General features: G+C 43.7%; 1 protein-coding gene across 26 annotated transcripts in view; it reads left to right on the top strand.

The window, feature by feature from the left end:
• The window catches only part of PRELID3A (PRELI domain containing 3A), a 105921-nt gene that overhangs the window by 17868 nt on the left and 64701 nt on the right, over positions 1 to 23352 (top strand). For 25 of the 26 annotated variants that reach the window (XR_005022628.1, XR_005022629.1, XM_036874954.1 and 22 more), the window contains exon 1: positions 8734 to 8873. The exons of the other annotated variant lie outside the window; for it this stretch is intronic. Coding sequence is in view for 23 of the 25 variants with exons in the window: in XM_036874954.1 (XP_036730849.1) it covers positions 8842 to 8873 (32 nt within the window). In the remaining 2 variants the exon portion in view is untranslated. Of the gene's footprint in view, positions 1 to 8733; positions 8874 to 23352 lie in introns of those variants that run through there. 26 annotated transcript variants of the gene reach the window in all.

The following is a 23352-nucleotide window of genomic DNA, read 5'->3' as shown; positions in this document are numbered from 1 at the left end:
TTCTTGAACAGTGTCCCAGTAGATTTGATGAACATTTATTGGCTTGAGGTCTGATCCCCCCCACCGCCCCAGCCCAATAGATTTAAGATTTCCATTTAATGTTGAGAAACTGCACAAATTTGTATGGAACAAAGCCTAGAAAAATGAAAACTATAGATTGAATAGTAATCTAAATTAATCCTCATATATATGATAGAGGAGGGAAAATTTTGGTGCCATAATTTCTCTCTTCATGGTGTTGGACTTAAATCAGTTGAAATGTATTTCTGTACCACAATTTAAGCTTCAGTAAAGGTTTGGTTAATTCGTTGTCTAGTGACATTCAGAAAGTTTTCTGTTGATGTATTTTTTAAAATAATATACATGACCAAATACTAGACATCTAAAGTTTTTATAATTAATTGAGTAAATCAATATTTAATGATCATTTTTTAAGATTTATGGGAGTTGTCATAAAGATAAGATCTCTAAGCTCCTGGGAGAACAGATTTAAACATTTTTTTGTTAGTGGCTTCATACCTGAAGCTCAAAGGAAATCATCCGGGCTATATACCAGGATATCAAAGAGTAGAGAGGGTGTAAGTAGTAAGAATAAGAATGATAGAATTTGGAGCTAGAAAAGTGAAAAGTTTGAAGGTGGAATAGTCTAACATTTATTAAGAAATCGGCTCTTGATGGTGGGGTGGGGGCAGAGTCTAACTCATGGTTATTTCTGTTAACTAGAACAGAGTTATAAGCTTTTGATCATTGTGCCATGCAGGTACGTATCTCATCATCTGAGTTAAAAAGGGTTGATCGTAGAAAAGCAGGTTGTTACATATGTGTGCAATACCTACAGCACCAGATTCTTTTACATGAACAGGTAACTGAGTTTGGCAGACACTTGGTGTTAATCAGATTCAGGGACATAATCTGAAAAATATGGTAAATATGATATCACACTATGAAAGATAAAAGGCTTTTATTGTCCTAGCCAGATAACTCACCATTTCCTGGCTACCCACCTTCAAACTTGACATTCTCATATACCCTTTTTGTCATAATGGAAGAAGTATTGGTCCTTTGGATCCTATCCACCCATTCCTACCTTCAGAGACTTTCTGAGTTCACTGCAAGCATGTCCACTGTTGTTCACCATCAGTTTGTTTTACTTTTCTAGTTTCTTCCCACTTATGTTTGCTCCTTAGGGGCTACTTTATTAGTCCTTTACAAGATGACAAGTGTCAATTCTTAGCCCAAACTGAACCCTCTTCAGACTACTTCTTGCAATCTAGCATTTTCCTGAGTTGTTCAAACCAGAAACCTAGGATGAAATTGAGGCAGGGTCATAGAGATCTGTTATGTGACTAAGATTGGAAGAAAACCATTGGCAGTGTCAAGAGATGTCCAATGTGCTGTTGGATATGTGAGCTAGGAGCCCATAAAAATACGTCGAGATTTGTAATTAAACATCTTACTTGGAAGTATATTAAAAAAAATTGTACCTTGAACCTTCACACCCTAGCTTCGATAGTCCTCAATTCTGCTTTGGTACATTCATCTGTCCACTATACACACCTCTTATTAGGTAAGATTTATAAAATTGAAATACACAAATCTTAACTACAGTTTTGAAAATGGATACTTTTAGCCCACAGTCATATCAGGACAAAGGAAGGTTCCCTTATACCCCTACCTAAGCAACAAAGCACTACCCCTACTTTAGTTGGTAGTTTAACTACTATCCATATTTTTTCACCATAGACTAGGGTTTCCCTCCCCCCCAGCTCTGAAACTAAATTGAATCACTTAATGCTTTCATTAGTATAAAGTTTTGAGAGGTTGAACCATGTATTTCTTTTTATTGCTGAGTAGTATTCCACTGTATGAATGTACCACAATTTGTTTCGCTATTCTCCTGTTAATGAACATTTTGTTTCCAATTTTGGGAAAATATGAATAAAGCTGCTATGAACAGTCACATATAAAAACAAAACAAAACAAAAAATCACATGATCATCTCAATTGATACAGAAAAGGAATTTGACAAAATCCAACACCATTTCATTAGAGAAAACACTTGGAATACTAGGGAAGTTAACTTTCTCAACATAATAAAGGATACTTGTGAAAAACCCACAGCTAACTTCTTACTCAATGGTGAAAGACTGAAATCTTTCCCTCTAAGATCACGAACAAGACAAGGATGCCCACTTTCACCACTACTATTTTTTTCTTTATAAATTTATTTATTTATTTATTTATGGCTGCATTGGGTCTTCGTGCGGGCTTTTTTCTAGTTGCAGTGAGCAGGGGCTACTCTTCATTGAGGTGCACGGGCTCCTTGTTGCGGAGCATGGGCTCTAGGCGCACGGGCTTTGGTAGTTGTGGCACGCGGGGTCAGTAGTTGTGGCTTGTGGGCTCTAGAGCGCAGGTTCAGTAGTTGTGGCACACGGGCTTAGTTGCTCCGTGGCATGTGAGATCTTCTCGGACCAGGGCTTGAACCCGTGTCTCCTGCATTGGCAGGCAGATTCTTAACCACTACGCCCCCAGGGAAGCCCTCACCACTACTATTTAACATTGTACTGGAAGTTCTAGCCAGATCAATTAGACAAGAAAAAGAAATATTAGGCATCCATATTGGAAAGGAAGAACACATGACATGATCCTAATTATAGAAAATCATAAACAATCCATTAAAAGTTACTAGAACTAATAAATAAATTCAGCAAAGTTGACGATACAAAATAGGGAGTGAAAGTCAATCTCTCATTCTCACTGCTTAAAGGTAATTTTCTTAGAGTTTTTTTTGGTGTGCTGTGTATGTGTCCATACAGTTTACATGTATTTACAAGCATATAAAGTATATTTTCATGTGAATGAAATTGTAGTTTATACACTTTGCTTTTCTGATTAACATATACTTTTGTATGTTAATAGCATATACTTCCACCCAGTTCTTTAATAAGCTTTCTGGTATTCTATGGGAAAAGTATAACAGTTTCTAACCAAGGGTCAGTTAGACTGCTTCCAATTTATTTGTATCTCAGATGCTACAATGAACATTATTATTGATGCATATATATATATATATATATATATATATATATATATATATATATATATACACACACACACACACACACGTACGTGCCAATATATATTCAGAGGATGATATCCCAGCAGAGAAACTGCTTGGTAAACATTATTACAAAAAATAAGTAAGTTACATGTGTTTGGGGGCTAGGACCCTGAGACGGCGCACACGAAGCTGTGCTGCACAATTTGTCCACCAGGTGGCAGGAGAGGTCTATTAATCTATTAGTCTATTAAAGACAACCGCGCATTGTGCATTCAGAAAACTTTTAAGTATCACAGGCTGGTCTGGATTTTTCTTCCTCCTAAATGATGTTACTGTTGTTCATCTATAACAATGCTAATTATTTTCTATAAGGTGAAGCTGATGTGATATTTTCCGCCTGTGGTCATGACTTGTGCTGCTGTTCCTGGTAATGTGCCTCAAGTAAAGGAATCTAAAGACACAATATTAATATCTCCTACATGAAAACAAGTAAGAGAGTGAATTACAACATCAAACCCTAACAATGCAAGTTTCATGAATGACAATAGCAGAACATTTAGAATATTCCTAGTCACCACTTTACTTGGTAGTGATCAAACATTTTTCTAAAACTGTTGGTCACAGTAGTGCACAAAAATCATAAAGTTCCTAGATTTTTCCTAGTTGTATCTTCTCGAGAGAAAACTGATGATTGTTTTGGACACCAGACCCCTTGGTCATAAGCCATCTTTGCAATGCCAGAGGCATAATGGGAATTGGATAGAATTAAAGTGCCCAGAAGCAGAAATAAGGAGCAAAAGTTAGACTACTTATTGTAGAGACTTACTTCAGGAATTGTATTTAAGGGTTGGGAAGAGGAATTAATTACATAGAAGCATATACCATAGAAAGTAAAAGCTCACAGGCATATACTGTTTTAATAAAACATGAGAATATCTTGGCTGTGTTGAGGTTCAGGATAGTTCTGACTCTGGTTAGAGAACTTGTCTCTGGATACCAATAATATTCCTACATAGGATCTTGGAAGATCTAGATGTTGATGGTGCCGGCTGGAATCCTGCCCTTCTGCCCTCTTGTTCTAACTGCATGGAGGGTTGAGGAATCCCTGTAAGTCAGATCTTCATGATCATTGTATTTCAGGATCAATTAAACATCACAGCCTAATGAAGAATATCCATGACAGTGGGAAAGGAACGGCTCCAAAAGTTCTTCAAAACTCCTGGGAGATTTGAAGAGAACAATGCTGGGAGATTGATTTTCTCTCTAAATTAAAAAGCTATTCTGGTACAGCAGTTTTCAAACTTATTGATTTTTAGCAGCAGACTCTTGTAAAAGTGAAATTTTGACACCAAATCTCAATATATAAAATGTGAATAGATTAACAAAAAAGACTAGGACCACCGGTTGAAAAGCCTCTCAATTTACCCCACAGGTGACCCACGAAGGCACTAGGATTTCCTAAACTCGACCAGGTGTCTCTGCAGTGGTGACAACAGATGGAGCCCCACCCACCCTGGTCAACCTGCTCCCAGGTTCATGATGCCCTTGGAGTCATCCTTGACTCACTGAACAGGCACTTATCCGGAGCTCACTGTTTGCCAGATACCGGGACCGAGCGTGGGCACACAGAAATGAGCCAGGCCTGGTCCCATCCCAGAGCTCAGTCTAGTGCAGGACGCCTTTCCAAACTCCAGAGCGCTGTGATTGCCTCAGCTGCTCATTAACAATGCCTGTTCCTGGGCCTCACCCCAGAGGTAACAATTCAAAAGCTAAGAGAGAGGTCGAGCCTAGACACCTGCTTCCTTAATAAGCATAATCTGGTGGGAGAGACAGAAACACAAACTGGTGCAGTAATTATAAAACAGTGTGCTGAGAGTAACGATGGAGGTATCAGGAGCAGCCGCAGGAGGGCGAGGGGGCCGAGGAGCACCCCAGGGCACGGCCAAACAGAGCTCTGGAGGGGGTGTGGCAGGGTGATGGGACACCGCTCTGAGGGGCCAGCTAGGGAGCTGTGCAGGAACCCGGAGAGGGTGATGCTGGACGGAGCCATGTCAGCAGTCAGCAGGGATGGTGACAGCAATACTAACCACGGTCATGTACTCTGTTCTCATTAATTCCCACAAGTCCCAAAGGACTTTTTGTTTTTTTTTACTAGTAGCGTTCCCATGTCAAGGATGGTGATACTGACATTTGGAGAGGTTAGCAATTTGCAGCATGGGAGCCAGGACTGGAACCCAGGTTTGTTCCTCTTCAAACCCATGCCTTCAGCTACAACTATTAAATCGTATTGGCTCTTAAAGAATGCGGAAGAAGTAAGGGATTAAAACAATCTAGAAGAGGTAAATCCCAAAGGACTCGATGTTTGTTTGGATGTAGGGGTCCAGGTCTAGCTTGGGATGCCTGGGTGATGCCAGGGACCTGGGCAGTGCATCCTAGCGGAGGAGTCTGTTTAAGTGGGAGATTCGTGGCCATGCTGCGTTTGAAGTAGGACCTAGAGAACGCCCCGTGGGCAACTGGACAGATGGGTAGGAATGAGATGGAGAGGCAGGCCGGGGACTTAGTGGAAACCAGGACACTCAGTGAATCACTCAGGGAGCAGGTGTAGAGGGAGAAGAACAGAGAGGGAAGAGGCGTGTGTCCTGGGAAGGACCAGTGCAGAGGATGCAGACGGAGCAGAGGTCCCAGGAGAGAAAGCCCAGTACTTCTCATGCAGCACAGAGGCCCGGGGGAGGGGGACAGAACAGCACCCGTTGGACTGGAAGTGCGATGGTTACTGATGACTAACGAGAGGTTCCGGGAGCCCGTTCCAGCCTGCGGTGGAATACATAGCAGTAAAGGAGCAGGAAGAGCAGATGCGGACTCCTGCTTTGAAAGGTTTAGATGTGAAGTGGGGCACAGCTCCCAAGATGCTGTGTGGTGGGGCCAGGGGTCTCCACTTCTAACAGGCTCCTGGGCAGCTCTGCTGCTCCTGGACCAGACTTGGTGGAACAGAGTGAAACGGTGGTCTTTGACCAAAAATGGAGGTAGCAGTATAGACTTGAAGCCGGGTGTGACGTTCATCTGTGTTCAACAGGCATTGATTTATTGTGTGCCTATTGGGTTTCTGACTCTGGAAGTAACAAGGATAATGATAACCTAGTTCCTGATGGTCATAACACGTGGTGGTAAGTCTCGGATGCAAGTACGTACAAGTAGTGATGGAACCACAGAGGTGCTGACACCTGAGCCAGGCTTGGCCGCTGGGACCCAACAGCTGTGTGTGAGATGGCTTTGAAGGCGAGGCGGGTGCAGGTCACAGTGAGCCTGGAGGCCACCCTCACTGTGCTCCTGCCCTCAGGCCCCAGCTCCACCACTAAGTAGTGTCTCTACAGAGATGTTTCCTGGTTAGGGTCTTGGTTTCCCCACAAACTCTCACTGCAATGTCTTCTGTCACCATTGGCCCAATTTCTTCAGCCTCATGCTCAATCGTGTTTGTGGAAAATGCTGATTGTAAATGATGATGCTTTTTTTTTTTTTTAAACTTTTTTTCCAGTGGTTTGAGAGATGGCAATTTATTTATTTATTTATTTATCTATTTATTTATTTATGGCTGCATTGGGTCTTCGTTGCTGCGCGCGGGCTTTTCTCTAGTTGCGGTGAGCGGGGGGCTATTCTTCATTGCAGTGCACGGGCTTCTTATTGCGGTGGCTTCTCTTGTTGCGCAGCGCAGGCCATAGGCACGAGGGCTTCAGTAGTTGTGGCACGCAGGCTCAGTAGTTGTGGCTCGCGGGCTCTAGAGCGCAGGCTCAGTAGTTGTGGCACACGGGCTTAGTTGCTCCACAGTATGTGGGATCCTCCCGGACCAGGGCTCGAACCTGTGTCCCCTGTGTTGGCAGGCAGATTCTTAACCACTGTGCCACTAGGGAAGTCCAATGATGATGCTTTTTAAAGCCAGAATTACAGCACTGAGCTCAGAGCCCAGCACAGGGTGTGTTCCATAGCTGGCTACAATGGCCAGTCACTGCAGCATGGCTGTGGGGGATTCATCTCAGCTCTGCCCTCAGAGTGTGATCACTCGGCGCACTTTTACACCTCCTCAAACCCCAGTCTGCTCGCTAATAAAATGGGCAGCAGCGCTGACATGGGAAGATCGCCGTGAGGTTAGAGCGCAGGTGGCAAAGGTGGAGTGTGTGGAGCGTGGAGATGGTGGGGCCAGGGTCCTAGCCCAGGTCTTTGGGCTGCTTCTGCTCTCTCCCCACTTCACTGACTCATCGCACAGGTAGGCTCGGGATGACCGCTCGCTGTGGGTGTTGCGCTGGGTGCTGCCCTTACACCCCAGCTCTTTCTGCAGAGGGTCACCCTCTTCTCAAACTAGCATCTCGCTCCTCTGCATTTGAACTGTATTTGTGGTAGTGCAGGGTAAATACAAATCTAGAGTAAAAATGATTTTTCCTGAGTGCAAAAGGGAAAGGGTCTCTCCTTTACCCTTTCTTAAAGCATCTACTCTAAAACACTTCTAAGTTGTCTTTTTGAGATCTAGGTAAATGTTTTTATTTATTTTTAATTAAAAAAAACTTTTTTGGCTGCGTTGGGTCCTCGTTGCTGCGCGCGGGCTTTCTCTAGTTGCGGCGAGCGGGGGCTACTCTTCGTTGCGGTGCCTGTGCTTCTCATTGCAGTGGCTTCTCTTGTTGCGGAGCACGGGCTCTAGGTGCGCGGGTTTCAGTAGTTGTGGCACGGGAGGTCAGTAGTTGTGGTTTGTGGGCTCTAGAGCGTGCGGGCTTCAGTAGTTGTGGCGCATAGGCTCAGTAGTTGTGGCTTGCAGGCTCTAGAGTGCAGGATCAGTAGTTGTGGCGCATGGGCTTAATTGCTCTGCGGCATGAGGGATCTTCCTGGACCAGGGCTCGAACCCATGTCCCCTGAGTTGGCAGGTGGATTCTTAACCGCTGCGCCACCAGCGAAGTCCTATGTGAATATTTTTAAAGGCTAAGTAGGCCTTTGGCCAGTTGAAGAACCCAGGAATGTTTTTTCTCAGGGACATGGGAGCCATCCTTTTGAAACATTATCCTAACTTACAGGGAGCACCTGGCTTCAGGCTGCAGCCCTACCTTCTATGGGAATGAGAAATATATTTCTCCTTTGGACAAAGACAAGTAGCGAACCCAAGTGGCCACTCCAGTTGCCGGGTTAATTTAGGATGAGCTCTGACAAGCGGTGCTGTCAGTCCGCTCACTTGACATCCGGGTCTCTAGGGTCGCACCTGCCTGGCTACATAAAGGGTTGGATTTCGTGGGGTCTTCGAACCCCGCAGCGGACTGCCTGCGAGGGGCCTCACGTTCTGGTTTAAGGCCTTTCCACACCTGCTGCTTCCTTCCCCGCCCCACTCCGCGGAGAGACTTGTTGGGCTGGTGGAACACACACACTGTTCCTTATTCTTCCCAACGGTGGGAACCAGCATGGCTGGAAGGAGCTTTGGGAAAATTTGGACCACCTGACCAGTAGGAATGAGCCCCGCCCCCATCCCCCGCAGTGGCTCCGGGGGGCCTCGCCCCGCCCCCCGCCCCGCCCCCGCCCCGCTGCGTAGTCGGTGTCTGCCTCAGGCATGGCTACTGCCAGTCCTTCCGCGCAGCCGTGGTGCTGCCGCTCTCGTGATGGGCGGGCGCCCCGCCCAGTCCCGACCCGCCCACTCCCTGAATGCCTGGCACACCGCGTCCACACGCCCCGCCCCCCGCGGAGCGGAGCATCCCGGCCCTGGAGCTTCCCCGGGCCTGTAGCACCCCGGGACGCGCTCTGTGTGGGCGGCGATGAGGGTCTGGAGTTCGGAGCATGTGTTCGGGTGAGCCGGCTGCGGCCGCAGTGGGTCCAGACTGGCCTGGGCCTGGGCCGCGGCCTCCGGGAGGGCGGGCTCTGTCCCTCGTTGGGCCGCGCTGCGGGCAGTGACCTGAAAGGGCCCGGGGTGGGGGGACCGCGTCTTCGCCCCCGCTGGCCTGGCCTCACGTCGCGCGGGGCTGTCACAAGGGGCGGGGGCGGGACCCGCCGAGTGGCTGATCACGGCCTCCAGAGGGAGCCGGCGTGGGCACGTGGGGGCTTTGGCCCTGAATGCACTGTGGGCACGGAAAGCCTCCAGCTGATTACAAGTGCCCTCGTGACCTAGGCGGTATTTTCTCTTGTCACTTTATCTGTGACACTCTGAGCTCATTCTTTCATATTTTTTAAAGGAACTAAGATATTTAAATTCCTTGATCCCACTTAGAACAGCATTTCGTTTTTTAATTTAAAAAATACTGCATGAAATAGAATTGTCATCCTTTGGCCTTTTCATGTAAAATTATAATGAAAATTTATCAGTGGGTTAAAAACCTCCAAAATTATTTTAATGAAATCTTTAGACTTGATGGGATCCAATTTTAGTGTTGATTTTTGTACAGCCTGCAGCTTATAGAAAAATCTCATCTGGGGTTCCATTCCCAGACTGACTCCAGCGATTTTCTCAGTTCTCCCAAAGATGGGGCATGGCGGGCACTATCTGGATGCAGAGGGGACAGGTTAAGTTCCTGCAGATGGTGGATGCCCAGGCTGTGCAGCTCAGGCCAGGACTGCCCTACACATTCAGGAAATGTTGGTCGACAAGCAGAAGTGAATTGTCAGCTGTGAAAAGTCACTATTGATAATATTCACCCATTTAAATCATACAATTCAACGACTTTTAGTAAATTTACATAGTTGTACAACATCTCCGTAGTCCAGTTTTAGAACATTTCCTCATCCTGCAAAGACCCCTCATGCCCATCTGCAGTCACTCTCCACTCCTCTCCCCAGCCAGATCAGTATCTGCTTCCTGTTTCTATGGATTTGCCTTTTCTGGACACTTCACATAAATGCAATCATACACCAAACCGTCTTCTGTGTCTGGCTGCTTTCACTTAGCATGATTGTTGAGGTTCATCCGTGTGGTAGTGTGCATCCTTGCTTCAACCCTCACTTCATTCATTTTGTGTCCCTGGCACGTAGTAGGTGCTCAGAGAGGGACCAAGGAATATCCTGGGGAGCAGATGTCCTTTGAAATGAGGGCGACTGTCCACCAGAGGAATTCCTGTCAACCCCTGAGCTCCTGTGGACTGGGCACAGATCTCCTCCCATTGATTTTTGAACTTAAACGCTAAGCGCCATGATGAGAATTGACAAATGTGGAAGACAGCTGTGGGGAGGTCACGCGGCTGCCAGGGCGGGTGACATGATGCTGTGTGGCAGCATCACATCTGCAGGATGGTACAGATTTGGAAGCCTGGCTTTCTAGCTGAGCTTACCGTGGAGTTTTCCCCTTGCTTAGTCCCTTGAAATCCCTGATTTTTTTCCTCTGAGGATTACACACCTTTTTCTTTCTGTACTTGTTTTCTTTTTATATGTTTGTTGAATATTTGATTGGAAATTAATAAATTTACTCTTGAAAGGCCAAAAATAATCAGGCACAAAGACTCTAAAAAATCTTTTTTATTGAAATACAGTTGATTTACAATGTTGTATTAGTCCCCCCCCACCCCCTGCCGCACCACAGACATGTGGGATCTTAGTTCCCTGACCAGGGCGCAAAGTGCGCCCCTGCAGTAGAAGCATGGAGTCTCAACCACTGGACCACCAGGGAAGTCCAACAATGTTGTATTTGTTTTAGGTGTACTGCAAAGTGATTCAGATATATATATATATATATATATATATACTCTTTTTTAGATTCTTTTCCATTATAGGTTATTACAAGATACTGAGTATAGTTCCCTGTGCTATACACAGGTCCTTGTTGGTTATGTATTTTATATATAGCAGTGTGTATATTTTAATTTCCAACTCCTAATTTAATTCCCTACCTTCCCCGTTTGGTAATCATAAGTTTGTTTTCTATGTCTGTGAGTCTATTTCTGTTTTGTAAATAAGTTCATTTGTATCACTTTTTTATTAGATTCCACATATAAGCAATATCATATGATATTTGTCTTTGCTTGACTTTTACTTCACTTTGTATGATAATCTCCAGGTCCATCCATGTTGCTGCAAATGACATTACTTCATTCTTTTGTATAGCTGAATAGTATTCCGTCGTGTACGTATACCACATCTTCTTTATCCGTTCATCTTTAGATGGACATTTAGGTTGCTTCCATATCTTGGCTATTGTAAATAGTGCTGCAGTGAACATTGGGGTGCATGTATCTTTTAGAATTATAGTTTTCTCTGATATATGCCCAGGAATGGGATTGCAGGATCATATGGTAACTCTATTTTTAGTTTTTTGAGGAACATCCCTACTGTTTTCCATAGTGGCTGCACCAATTTACATTTGCACAAACAGTGTAAGAGGGTTCCCTTTTCTCCACACCCTCTCCAGCATTTGTTATTTGTAGACTTTTTAATGTTGGCCGCTCTGACTGGTGTGAGGTGGTACCTCATTGTAGTCTTGATTTACATTTCTCTAATGATTAACAATGTTGAGCATCTTTTCATGTGCCTATTGGCCATCTGTATGTCTTCTTTGGAGAAATGTCTCTTTAGGTCTTCTGCCCATTTTTTGATTGGGTTTTTTTTGTTGTTGTTGTTATTGAGCTGTATGAGCTGTTTGTATATTTTGGAAATTAATCAGTTGCATCGTTTGCAAAATTTTCTCCCATTCCGTAGGTTGTCTTTTTGTTTCGTGTTGTTTCCTTTGCCGGGGCACGAAAGCTTTTGAGTCAAGTTTTCCTCCATTGTTCACACACCGAAGAAACCCTGGGCACTGGAGATCAGACAGAGCTGAGAGCAGTATAAACTCCCACAGAAATGGAGAGCCCTTTGGTTTCAAGTAGATTAAATAGTAGTGGAAAATATAGGACCGAAATAGAAACATATAGAAAGGGGCACTTAAAAATTAACAGGTTTGTAAATGCAGGTTTATAAATCCCATCCTTACAGCATTGACTGAGGTTTCAGGTGGACTATAACAAAATGTTTAATAACAGCCAGTATGAGTAGATTCCCAGCAGAGTCAAGGCCGTACACTGCTTGGATTCCAGCAGCTCCCAGGAGAGGTCTCTAGTAGGCAGTGTCCCTCTCAGGGAAGTAAGGAGGAGAGGCTGCCCTAAAGCAGGCTTGCTCTCTGGTCAGGAGGAGGGAACCCCTCCCTTTTTAAATAAGAGAAATGGAATGTTACAGGTAGGAGGTGAAGTGCCCACTGTCCCCTCCTAGTGCTGTTCCCTCCTCTCTCTCACAGGCGGTCATGATTGTGAACCTGGTGGGTAGCCTCCTGAAGGTATATGTTCCATAAACAAAATGTAGTATTGTTTGTTTTTTTAAAATAGAAATCACTGGCACCATCTTGTACAGATCTTTTCAGTTTCCCTTTCTTCTCAACAGTGTGTTCCTGAGATCTGTGTGTGTGTGTGTGTGTATCTGTTTGAGATCTGGGTGTATGCATGTACACACACACATTTGTATCTCAGCTGTATAATATTCTAATATTCCATTTATTCCATAAAGAATATGTCACCATTTTTTCTTTCTCTTATTGAAGGGACATTGTTTCCCCCTTATTACAAATCATGTTGTGGTGACCACTCCTGTGTATATTTCTGGGTCACTTAATCAAGGGCCTACTTAGGCCAGAAATCCTCAAACTCGTCAGCAGTAGGACCTCTTTACACTCTTAGAAAATATTGGGGACCCAAACAGTGTTTGTTTATGTGGGTTAAATCTACTAATATTTACCATATTAGAAATTAAAACGGATAAATTTTAAGATATTTATTAATTTATTAAAATTAACAGTAATAAACCCATTACATTAACATAAATAACATTTCTTAAATTTAAAATACCTGTAGTTTCCAAAACCCCTCAAAGTAGTAAGAGTGGCACTGTTTTGTTTATTTTTTCCCAATTTCTATAATGTCGGGCTGCATAGACACTTTTTTTATTGTCAACAGATTTTATTTTTTTTAATTTTTAATTTTATTAAAAAATAATTAATTAATTAATTTTTTGGCTGCGTCGGGTCTTAGTTGCGGCACGCGGAATCTTCGTTGCAGCATGTGGGATCTTTCATTGCAGCACCCAAGCTTCTCTCTAGTGGCACATGGGCTCCAGAGCGTGTGGGCTCTGTAGGTGCGGCACGTGGGCTCTCTAGTTGAGGCACACAGGCTCAGTAGTTGTGGTGCGCAGGCTTAGTTGCCCCGTGGCACGTGGGATCTTAGTTCTCCGACCAGGGATCCAACCCGTGTCCCCTGCATTGGAAGGCGGATTCTTTACCACTGGACTACCAGGGAGGTCCCTGCATGGACGCTAACTTGATGGTCCTGTCGGCTTCTGCATTCAGTGTTTGCAGTCTGTTGTTTTGGTTGAAGTAAATGATTAAAATCCAGCCTCACACTGTATGTGAGTAAAACCTAGTTGGCAAAGATATTTCAAAAGTCTTTAAAAGTAGTCGTGGTTGTTCTTTGCTACTGCAACGAAACAAGCAGTAGTTTCTCAAATTAATTGCAGTGTAAAATCTGACACCACGAAGGCCAGAGTAACTGGCCCGTCTCGTACTTTGAATGAGTCCTTCTCCCATGTGATCTGTGATGTCTTGCACTGGTCACTTGGCTGTGTGGGTCACCGGGTACAGTGTGGGGCAAGCAGCAGGCCCATGGTAGTGATGCAAGTTTTCTAAAATTCCAGTTTTCACTTAGAAGCTCAAGTTTTATCTTTGGCAGCAAATGCCATCAGGTGTTTTCCTCCAAGTGACAGGCTCACTTCATTAATCTTTGAGAAAATGCCTGTCCGACACCCACGTCTGAGTGACCACAGTTTGTGGTCAGTTGTTTCAAGGAGAAGTGGTGGCTGGGGAAGCACAGTAGCTGGGCTGCCACCCCTGTGGCTGCCAGTGCTTCCCGACCAGCGAGGCCTCCCGCGTCCTTTCTGTGCCCTCGCTCAGAACCAGGGATCCAGGTGTAGTAAAATGAGTCCTTTTACTCTCTCATCAGGGATGGGCCCTGAGTGCACAGCTCAGCAGTGACCACCATGCAGCCTTGGCCCGGCTGTCACTCCTGGGGAGAGGCTGGCAGTCTGTGGCCTGACTCAGGCTCCTGCAGCTTCAGCTGATGTCATGCAGCCAGAAGGGCAGGCCCTCCCAGCAGTGCCCAGGCTCCCGGGGGGGCCAGAGAGCCCAGCTTTGCGGGCCTTGCTCCAATAACCACTGGGCTGGCCCGGGGTCTCTTGGGGTCTGAGCACTTTTCCTTTATCTTTTTTTAAAAAATATATATTTACTTTATTTCATTTCATTTCCATTCCATTTCATTTTATTTTATTTTTTTATTTCATTGCGCTGGGTCTTAGTTGCGGCAGGCGGGCTTTCTTTTTTTTTTAAATAGATTTATTTATTTATTTATTATTTATTTATTTATTTTGGCTGTGTTGGGTCTTCATTGCTGCAGGCGGGCTTTCTCTAGTTGCGGCGAGTGGGGGCTACTCTTTGTTGCGGTGTGTGGGCTTCTCATTGCGGTGGCTTCTCTTGTTGCAGAGCACAGGCTCTAGGTGCGGGGGCTTCAGTAGTTGTGGCACACAGGCTCAGTAGTTGTGGCTCGCAGGCTCTAGAGCGCAGGCTCAGTAGTTGTGGTGCACAGGCTTAGCTGCTCCACAGTATGTGGGATCTTCCTGGACCAGGGCTCGAACCTGTGTCTCCTGCATTGGCAGGCAGATTCTTAACCACTGCACCACCAGGGAAGTCCCCACGCAGGCTTTCTTAGTTGCGGCTCATGGGCTCCTCACCTGTGGCCCGCAAGCCGCTTAGTTGTGGCATGTGAACTCCCAGCTGCAGCATGTGGGATCCAGTTCCCTGACCAGGGATCGAACCTGGGCCCCCTGCATTGGGAGAGCAGGATCCTAACCACTGTGCCACCGGTGAAGTCTCTCCTTCAATTTTTTTTTTTTGGACTCCTTATTATGCACGTTATGCAAGAGTGGAGACTGGAATAATGAGTGCAGTGCCCTCCTGCAGGCTAACAGTGCCTCTCACAGATGTCTGGTCTCACGTGCCCCCATCCCCTGCTCCTTCCCCTGGGTTGTTGTAGGCAGGTCCCAGGCACCCTGTGTCCTCACCCCACTTCCTATTTCCGACACCCTCGCTGAGCGTAGAGTTGCCTTGTTCTTCCTCTCCAATGCCCCCAAGTGGGACCAGCAATTGCCCCCTCCCTGGCTGCCAGCCCAGCCGTGTGCCCCCAGCCCCCAGTGCTGCTGCTGGCCCGTTCCTGCAGGACGGGCACGGAGGCCTCCCTGGTGCGGCTCACAGGCCACCATGCTCACCGTGAGCCTCGGCCAGGCTGGGGACCTTTATCCCGAGGATGAACTTCAGCAAGTCTCTCCTTCTCTGCCTCTCCCAGGAGTGGGGCCCGTTCACATGTCCACCTGCAGGCCTGGCTTCCTGCTCCCACGTCCTCCCGACACTTGACATTGCCAGACTTCTCAGCTTTTGCCAGTCAAATGAGTATTGGGCTATTTTCTTTAACCAAGAAGTGTGTGATACTGACTTGTGTACTTAAACCTTGTAATTTAAAAAATATTATTTTTAAAAATAAGTAAATTTATTTATTTATTTAGTTTTGGCTGCGTTGGGTCTTCATTGCTGCACGTGGGCTTTCTCTAGTTGTGGCGAGTGGAGGCTACTCTTCATTGCTGTGCGCGGGCTTCTCATTGTGGTGGCTTTTCTTGTTGCGGAGCACGGCCTCTAGGCGCGTGGGCTTCAGTAGCTGTGGCACACAGGCTCAATAGTTGTGGCACACAGGCTTAGTTGCTCCACGGTATGCAGGATCTTCCCAGACCAGGGATCGAACCCGTGTTCCCTGCATTGGCAGGCGGATTCCTAATCACTGCGCCACCAGGAAAGTCCCTAAAAAATATTATTATGTTTATCTTTTTCCTGCATCATTCTGTTGATGTCTGGAAATTATTTTTTACGTGTTTTAAGCATATTGTATTTAGTTGAAATCATCATTAGAAAGATGCCAAAGTTTCTATATAAAAGAAGCATTGTGTGATATTGCTTATACAATATTTCAACTTTTAGATAATTTCAAGTAATTTTAGAAGGCAAACCCTATTCGGACCTCAAGTAATGATTGTTTATGGGAACTACTCTGGGGAACTTGACTTACAAAGCTCACAGCTTATTTCACTGGGCAGCCTCCATCCCCCACCCTCTGCTCTCATGAGTAGGTGGGATTCTCCCTCCTTCCCCAGAATTGTCGCTGTGGCCCCGACAGTTCTTTTCCTGAGAAGAAAGGGCTCCCTGTCCTCTGCAGAGTGGTCAGGACCAGCCTCATCTCTGCTCCTTTATTCTTTATGTTGGAGCTGGTGGACTGTTAGCGCCGTGACACGATTCCCAGCTTGAAAAAGCATTTCTTTGTTAAAGAGCGGGGCTTCCAGGCCTGACAGTGCAGAGGCCATGGGTGTGACAGAAAGATCGTGGAGTAAGGGCTGGGAGGCCCGGCTCTAGTCTGTGTCTCATTGCTAGCTTTTTGACCTGGGATGAGTGTTTTATGAGGATAAAGTAAATTCATGGTCAGTAAGTTATATTTAAAAAGGACATCAAAGATGAAACAGAAACCTTCAATATGTTCATAATCTTTGATGTTTAATTTAGTAATTTCATTCTAGAAATTTACCCTAAGGAAAAAGACGTATGTTGAAAGGCTGGTGTGAACCAGTTTGCCCTGCTGCCTTCATTGTACAGTGAAGGTTGGACATGATCAAAATAATCCGCCAGAGGAGACTGGTTCAAGATGGTGGAGTAGAAGGATGTGTGCTCACTCCCTCTTGTGACAGCACCGGAATCACAACTAACTGCTGAACAGTCATAGACAGGAAGACACTGGAACTCACCAAAAAAGATACCCCATATCCAAAGACAAAGGAGAAGCCACAATGAGACAGTAGGAGGGGCTCAATCACAATAACACCAAATCCCATAACTGCTGGGTGGGTGACTCACAAACTGGAGAAGACTTATACCACAGAATTCCACCCACTGGAGTGAAGGTTCTGAGCCCCATGTCAGGTTTCCCAACATGGGGATCCGGCAACGGGAGGAGGAATTCCTAGAGAATCAGACTTTGAAGGCTAGTGGGATTTGATTGCAGGACTTCGACAGGACTGGGGGAAACAGAGACTCCACTCTTGGAGGGCACACACAAAGTAGTGTGTGCATCGGGACCCAGGGGAAGGAGCAGTGACCCCATAGGAGTCTGAACCAGACCTACCTGCTAGTGTTGGAGGGTCTCCTGCAGAGGTGGGGGTAGCTGTGTCTCACTGCAGGGACAAGGACACTGGCAGCAGAAGTTCTGGGAAGTACTCCTTGGTGTGAGCCCTCCTGGAGTCTACCATTAGCCCCACCAAAGAGCAGGGTAGGCTCCCGAGTTGGGTCGCCTCAGGCCAAACAACCAACAGGGAGGGAACCCAGCCCCACCCATCAGCAGACAAGTGGGTTAAAGTTAAACTGAGCTCTGCCCACCAGAGCAACACCCAGCTCTACCCACCACCAGTCCCTCCCATCAGGAAACTGGCACAGACCTCTTAGATAGCCTTATCCACCAGAGGGAAGACAGCAGAAGCAAGAACTACAGTCCTGCAGCCTGTGGAACAAAAACCACATTCACAGAAAGATAGACAAGATGAAAAGGCAGAGGGCTATGTACCAGATGAAGGAACAAAATAAAACCCCAGAAAAACAACTAAATGAAGTGGAGATAGGCAACCTTCCAGAAAAAGAATTCAGAATAATGATAGTGAAGATGATTCAGGACCTCAGAAAAAGAATGGAGGCAAAGATGGAGAGAGATGCAAGAAATGTTAACAAAGACCAAGAAGAATTAAAGAACAAACATCTAGAAGAATTAAAGAACAAACAGAGATGAACAATACAATAACTGAAATGAAAAATACACTAGAAGAAATCAATAGCAGAATAACTGAGGCAGAAGACCGGATAAGAGACCTGGAAGACAGAATGGTGGAATTCACTGCCACAGGACAGAATAAAGAAAAAAGAATGAAAAGAAATGAAGACAGACTAAGAGACCTCTGGGACAACATTAAATGCAACAACGTTCGCATTATAGGGGTCCCAGAAGGAGAAGAGAGAGAGAAAGGACTGAAGAAAATATTTGAAGAGATTAGAGTCGAAAACTTCCCTAACATGGGAAACGAAATAGCCACCCAAGTCCAGGAAGCGCAGAAAGTCCCAGGCAGGATAAACCCAAGAGGAACACGCCGAGACACATAGTAATCAAATTGACAAGAATTAAAGACAAAGAAAAATTATTGAAAGCAACAAGGGAAAAACGACAAATAACATACAAGGGAACTCCCATAAGGTTAACAGCTGATTTCTCAGCAGAAACTCTACAAGCCAGAGGGGAGTGGCACGATATATTTAAAGTGATGAAAGGGAAGAAACTACAACCAAGATTACTCTACCCAGCAAGGGTCTCATTCAGATTCGATGGAGAAATCAAAAGCTTTACAGACAAGCAAAAGCTAAGAGAATTCAGCACCACCAAACCAGCTCTACCACAAATGCTAAAGGAACTTCTCTAAGTGGGAAACACAAGAGAAGAAAAAGACCTACAAAAACAAACCCATAACAATTAAGAAAATGGTAGTAGTAACATACATATCGATAATTACCTTAAACATGAATGGATTAAATGCTCTAACCAAAAGACACAGGCTTGCTGAATGGATACAAAAGCAAGACCCATATATATGCTGTCTACAAGAGACCCACTTCAGACCTAGGGACACAAACAGACTGAAAGTGAGGGGATGGAAAAGATATTCCAGGCAAATGGAAATAAAAAGAAAGCTGGAGTAGCAATACTCATATCAGATAAAATAGACTTTAAAATAATGTTACAAGAGACAAGGAAGGACACTACATAATGATTAAGGGATCAATCCAAGAAGAAAATACAACAATTATAAATGTATATGCACCCAACATAGGAGCACCTGAATACATAAGGCAACTGCTAACAGCTATAAAAGAGGAAATTGACAGTAACACCATAATAGTGGGGGACTTTAACACCTCACTTACACCAATGGACAGATCATCCAAACAGAAAATAAAGAAACACAAGCTTTAAATGACACACTAGACCAGATAGATTTTTTTTTCTTTAAACATCTTTATTGAAGTATAATTGCCTTACAATAGTGTGTTAGCTTCTGCTTTATAACAAAGTGAATCAGTTATACATATACAATAGGTTCCCATTTCTCTTCCCTCTTGCATCTCCCTCCCTCCCACCCTCCTGACCAGATAGATTTAATTGATATTTATAGGACATTCCATCCAAAAAACAGCAGATTACACTTTCTTCTCAAGTGCACATGGAACATTATCCAGGATAGATCACATCTTGGGTCACAAATCAAGCCTCGGTAAATTTAAGAAAAATTGAAATCGTATCAAGCATCTTTTCTGACTACAATGCTATGAGATTAGAAATGAATTACAGGGAAAGAAACGTAAAAAACACAACACATGGAGGCTAAACAATACATTACTAAATAACCAAGAGATCATTGAAGAAATCAAAGAGGAAATCAAAAATACCTAGAGACAAATGACAGTGAAAACACGATGATCCAAAACCTATGGGATGCAGCAAAAGCAGATTCTAAGAGGGAAGTTTATAGCTATACAAGGCCTACCTCAAGAAACAAGAAAAATCTCAAATAAATCTAACCTTACACCTAAAGGAACTAGAGAAAGAAGAACAGACCAAAACGCAAAGTTAGTAGAAGGAAAGAAATCATAAAGATCAGAGCAGAAATAAATGAAATAGAAACAAAGAAAACAATAGCAAAGATCAATAAAACTAAAAGCTGGTTCTTTGAGAAGATAAACAAAATTGATAGACCATTAGCCAGACTCATCAAGAAAAAGAGGGAGAGGACTCAAATCAATAAAATTAGAAATGAAAAAGGAGAAGTTACAACAGACACTGCAGAAATACAAAGCATCCTAAGAGACTGCTACAGCAGCTCTATGCCAATAAAATGGACAACCTGGAAGAAATGGACAAATTCTTAGAAAGGTATAACCTTCCAAGACTGAACCAGGAAGAAATAGAAAATATGAACAGACCAATCACAAGTAATGAAATTGAAACTGTGATTAAAATCTTCCAATAAACAAAGTCCAGGACCAGATGGCTTCACAGGTGAATTCTGTCAAACATTTAGAGAAGAGCTAACACCCATCCTGCTCAAACTGTTCCAAAAAATTGCAGAGGAAGGAACACTCTCACACTCATTCTATGAGGCCACCATCACCCTGATACCAAAACCAGACAAAGATATCACAAAAAAAGAAAACTACAGGCCAATATCACTGATGGACATAGATGCAAAATCCTCAATAAAATACTAGCAAACAGAATCCAAAAGCACATTAAAAGGATCACACACCATGATGAAGTGGGGTTTATCCCAGAAATGCAAAGATTCTTCAACATATGAAAATCATCAATGTGTTACACCATATTAACAAATTGAAGAATAAAAACCATATGATCCTCTCAATAAGTGCAGAAAAGCTTTCAAAAAATTCAACACTCATTTATGATAAAAACTTTCAAGAAAGTAAGCATAGTGGGAACCTACCTCAACATAATAAAGGCCATATACAACAAACCCACAGCAAACATCATTCTCAGTGGTGAAATACTGAAAGCATTTCCACTAAGATCAGGAACAAGACAAGGATGTCCACCTTCGTCGCTGTTATTCAACATAGTTTTGGAAGTTTTAGCCACAGCAATCAGAGAAGAAAAAGAAAAAAAAAGAATCCAAATCAGAAAAGAAGATGTAAAACTGACTGTTTGCAGATGACATGATACTATACGTAGAGAATCCCAAAGGTGCCCCCAGAAAAGTACTAGAGCTAATCAATGAATTTGGTAATGTAGCTGGATACAAAATTAATGCACAGAAATCTCTTGCATTCCTATACACTAATGATGAAAAATCTGAAAGAGAAATTAAGGAAACATTCCCATTTACCATTGCAACACAAAGAATAAAATGCCTAGGAATAAACCTACCTAGGGAGACAAAGACCTGTATGCAAAAAACTATAAGACATTGATGAGAAAAATTAAAGATGATACAAACAGATGGAGAGATATACCATGTTCTTGGGTTGGAAGAATCAATATTGTGAAAATGACTATACTACCCAAAGCAATATACAGATTCAGTGCAATCCCTATCAAATTATCAATGGCGTTTTTTACAGAACTAGAACAAAAAAAACTTAAAATTTGTATGGAGACACAAAAGACCCTGAATAGCCATAGCAGTCTTTTGTGTGTGTGTGTGTGTGTGTGTGTGTGTGTGTGTGAACATAAGAACTATAAGAGTTGAAGTCATTTGGGCAGATAGCAAGGAGTGTGATTGCTGGATCTTAGTATGTAGTGTTTTTTTTTTTTTTAATTTTTAATTTTATTTATTTATTTATGGCTGTGTTGGGTCTTCGTTTCTGTGCGAGGGCTTTCTCTAATTGCGGCAAGTGGGGGCCACTCTTCATCGCGGTGCGCGGGCCTCTCACCATCGTGGCCTCTCCTGTTGCAGAGCACAGGCTCCAAACGCGCAGGCTCAGTAATTGTGGCTCACGGGCCTAGTTGCTCCGCGGCATGTGGGATCTTCCCAGACCAGGGCTCGAACCCGTGTCCCCTGCATTGGCAGGCAGATTCTCAACCACTGCGCCACCAGGGAAGCCCGCCATAGCAGTCTTGAGGGAAAAAGACAGAGCTGGAGGAATCAGACTCCCTGACTTCAGACTATACTACAAAGCTACAGTAATCAGTACAATATGGTACTGGCACAAAACCAGAAATATAGATCAATGAAACAGGATAGGAAGCCCAGAGATAATATCCATGCACCTATGGTCAAGTAATCTATGACAAAGGAGGCAAGGATATACAATGGAGAAAAGACAGTCTCTTCAATAAGTGGTGCTGGGAAAACTGTACAGCTACATGTAAAAGAATGAAATTAGAACACTCCCTAACACCATACACAAAAATAAACTCAAAATGGATTAGAGACCTAAATGTAAGACCAGACACTATAAAACTCTTAGAGGAAAACATAGGAAGAACACTCTTTGACATAAATCACAACAAGATCTTTTTTGATCCACCTCCTAGAGTAACGGAAATAAAAACAAAAATAAACAAGTGGGACCTAATGAAACTTAAAAGCTTTTGCAAAGCAAAGGAAACTACAAACAAGACAAAAAGACAACCTTCAGAATGGGAGAAAATATTTGCAAACGAATCAACGGACAAAGGATTAATCTCCAAAATATATAAACAGCTCATGCAGCTCAATATTAAAAAAACAAACAACCCAATCAGAAAATGGGCAGAAGACCTAAACAGACCTTTCTCCAAAGACATACAGATGGCCAAGAAGCACATGAAAAGCTGCTCAACATCACTAATTATTAGAGAAATGCAAATCAAGCTACAATGAGGTATCACCTCACACCAGTCAGAATGGCCATGATCAGAAAATCTACAAACAGTAAATGCTGGAGAGGGTGTGGAGAAAAGGGAACCCTCTTGCACTGTTGGTGGGAATGTAAATTGATACAGCCACTATGTAGAACAGTATGGAGGTTCCTTAAAAAACTAAAAATAGAATTACCATATGACCCAGCAATCCCACTACTGGGTATATACCCAGAGAAAACCATATTTCAAAAAGACAGATGCACCCCAATGTTCATTGCAGCACTATTTACAATAGCCAGGTCATGGAAGCAACCTAAATGCCCAGCAAGAGACGAATGGATAAAGAAGATGTGGTACATATATACAGTGGAATATTACTCAGCCATAAAAAGGAACGAAATTGGTTCATTTGTAGAGACGTGGATGGATCTACAGACTGTCATGCAGAGTGAAGTAAGTCAGAAAGAGAAAAACAAATCTCGTATATTAACGCATATATGTGGAACCTAGAAAAATGGTACAGATGAACCAGTTTGCAGGGCAGAAACAGAGACACGGATGTAGAGAACAAATGTATGGACACCAAGGGGGGAAAGTGGCGGGTGGTGGTGGTGGTGTGATGAATTGGGAGATTGGGATTAACATGTATACACTAATATGTATAAAATGGATACCTAATAAGAACCTGCTGTATAAAAAAATAAATAAAATTCAAAACAAAAAGCAAAAAAAGAAATGTAAGGTTTCCAAGTTTAAATGATGATGAAAGTAATATAAATAAAAGAA

Source organism: Balaenoptera musculus, chromosome 14 (genome assembly GCF_009873245.2).
Source record: "Balaenoptera musculus isolate JJ_BM4_2016_0621 chromosome 14, mBalMus1.pri.v3, whole genome shotgun sequence".
In the NCBI taxonomy this organism is placed as follows: Eukaryota; Metazoa; Chordata; class Mammalia; order Artiodactyla; family Balaenopteridae; genus Balaenoptera; species Balaenoptera musculus.
This window is presented reverse-complemented; position numbering and strand designations above follow the sequence as displayed.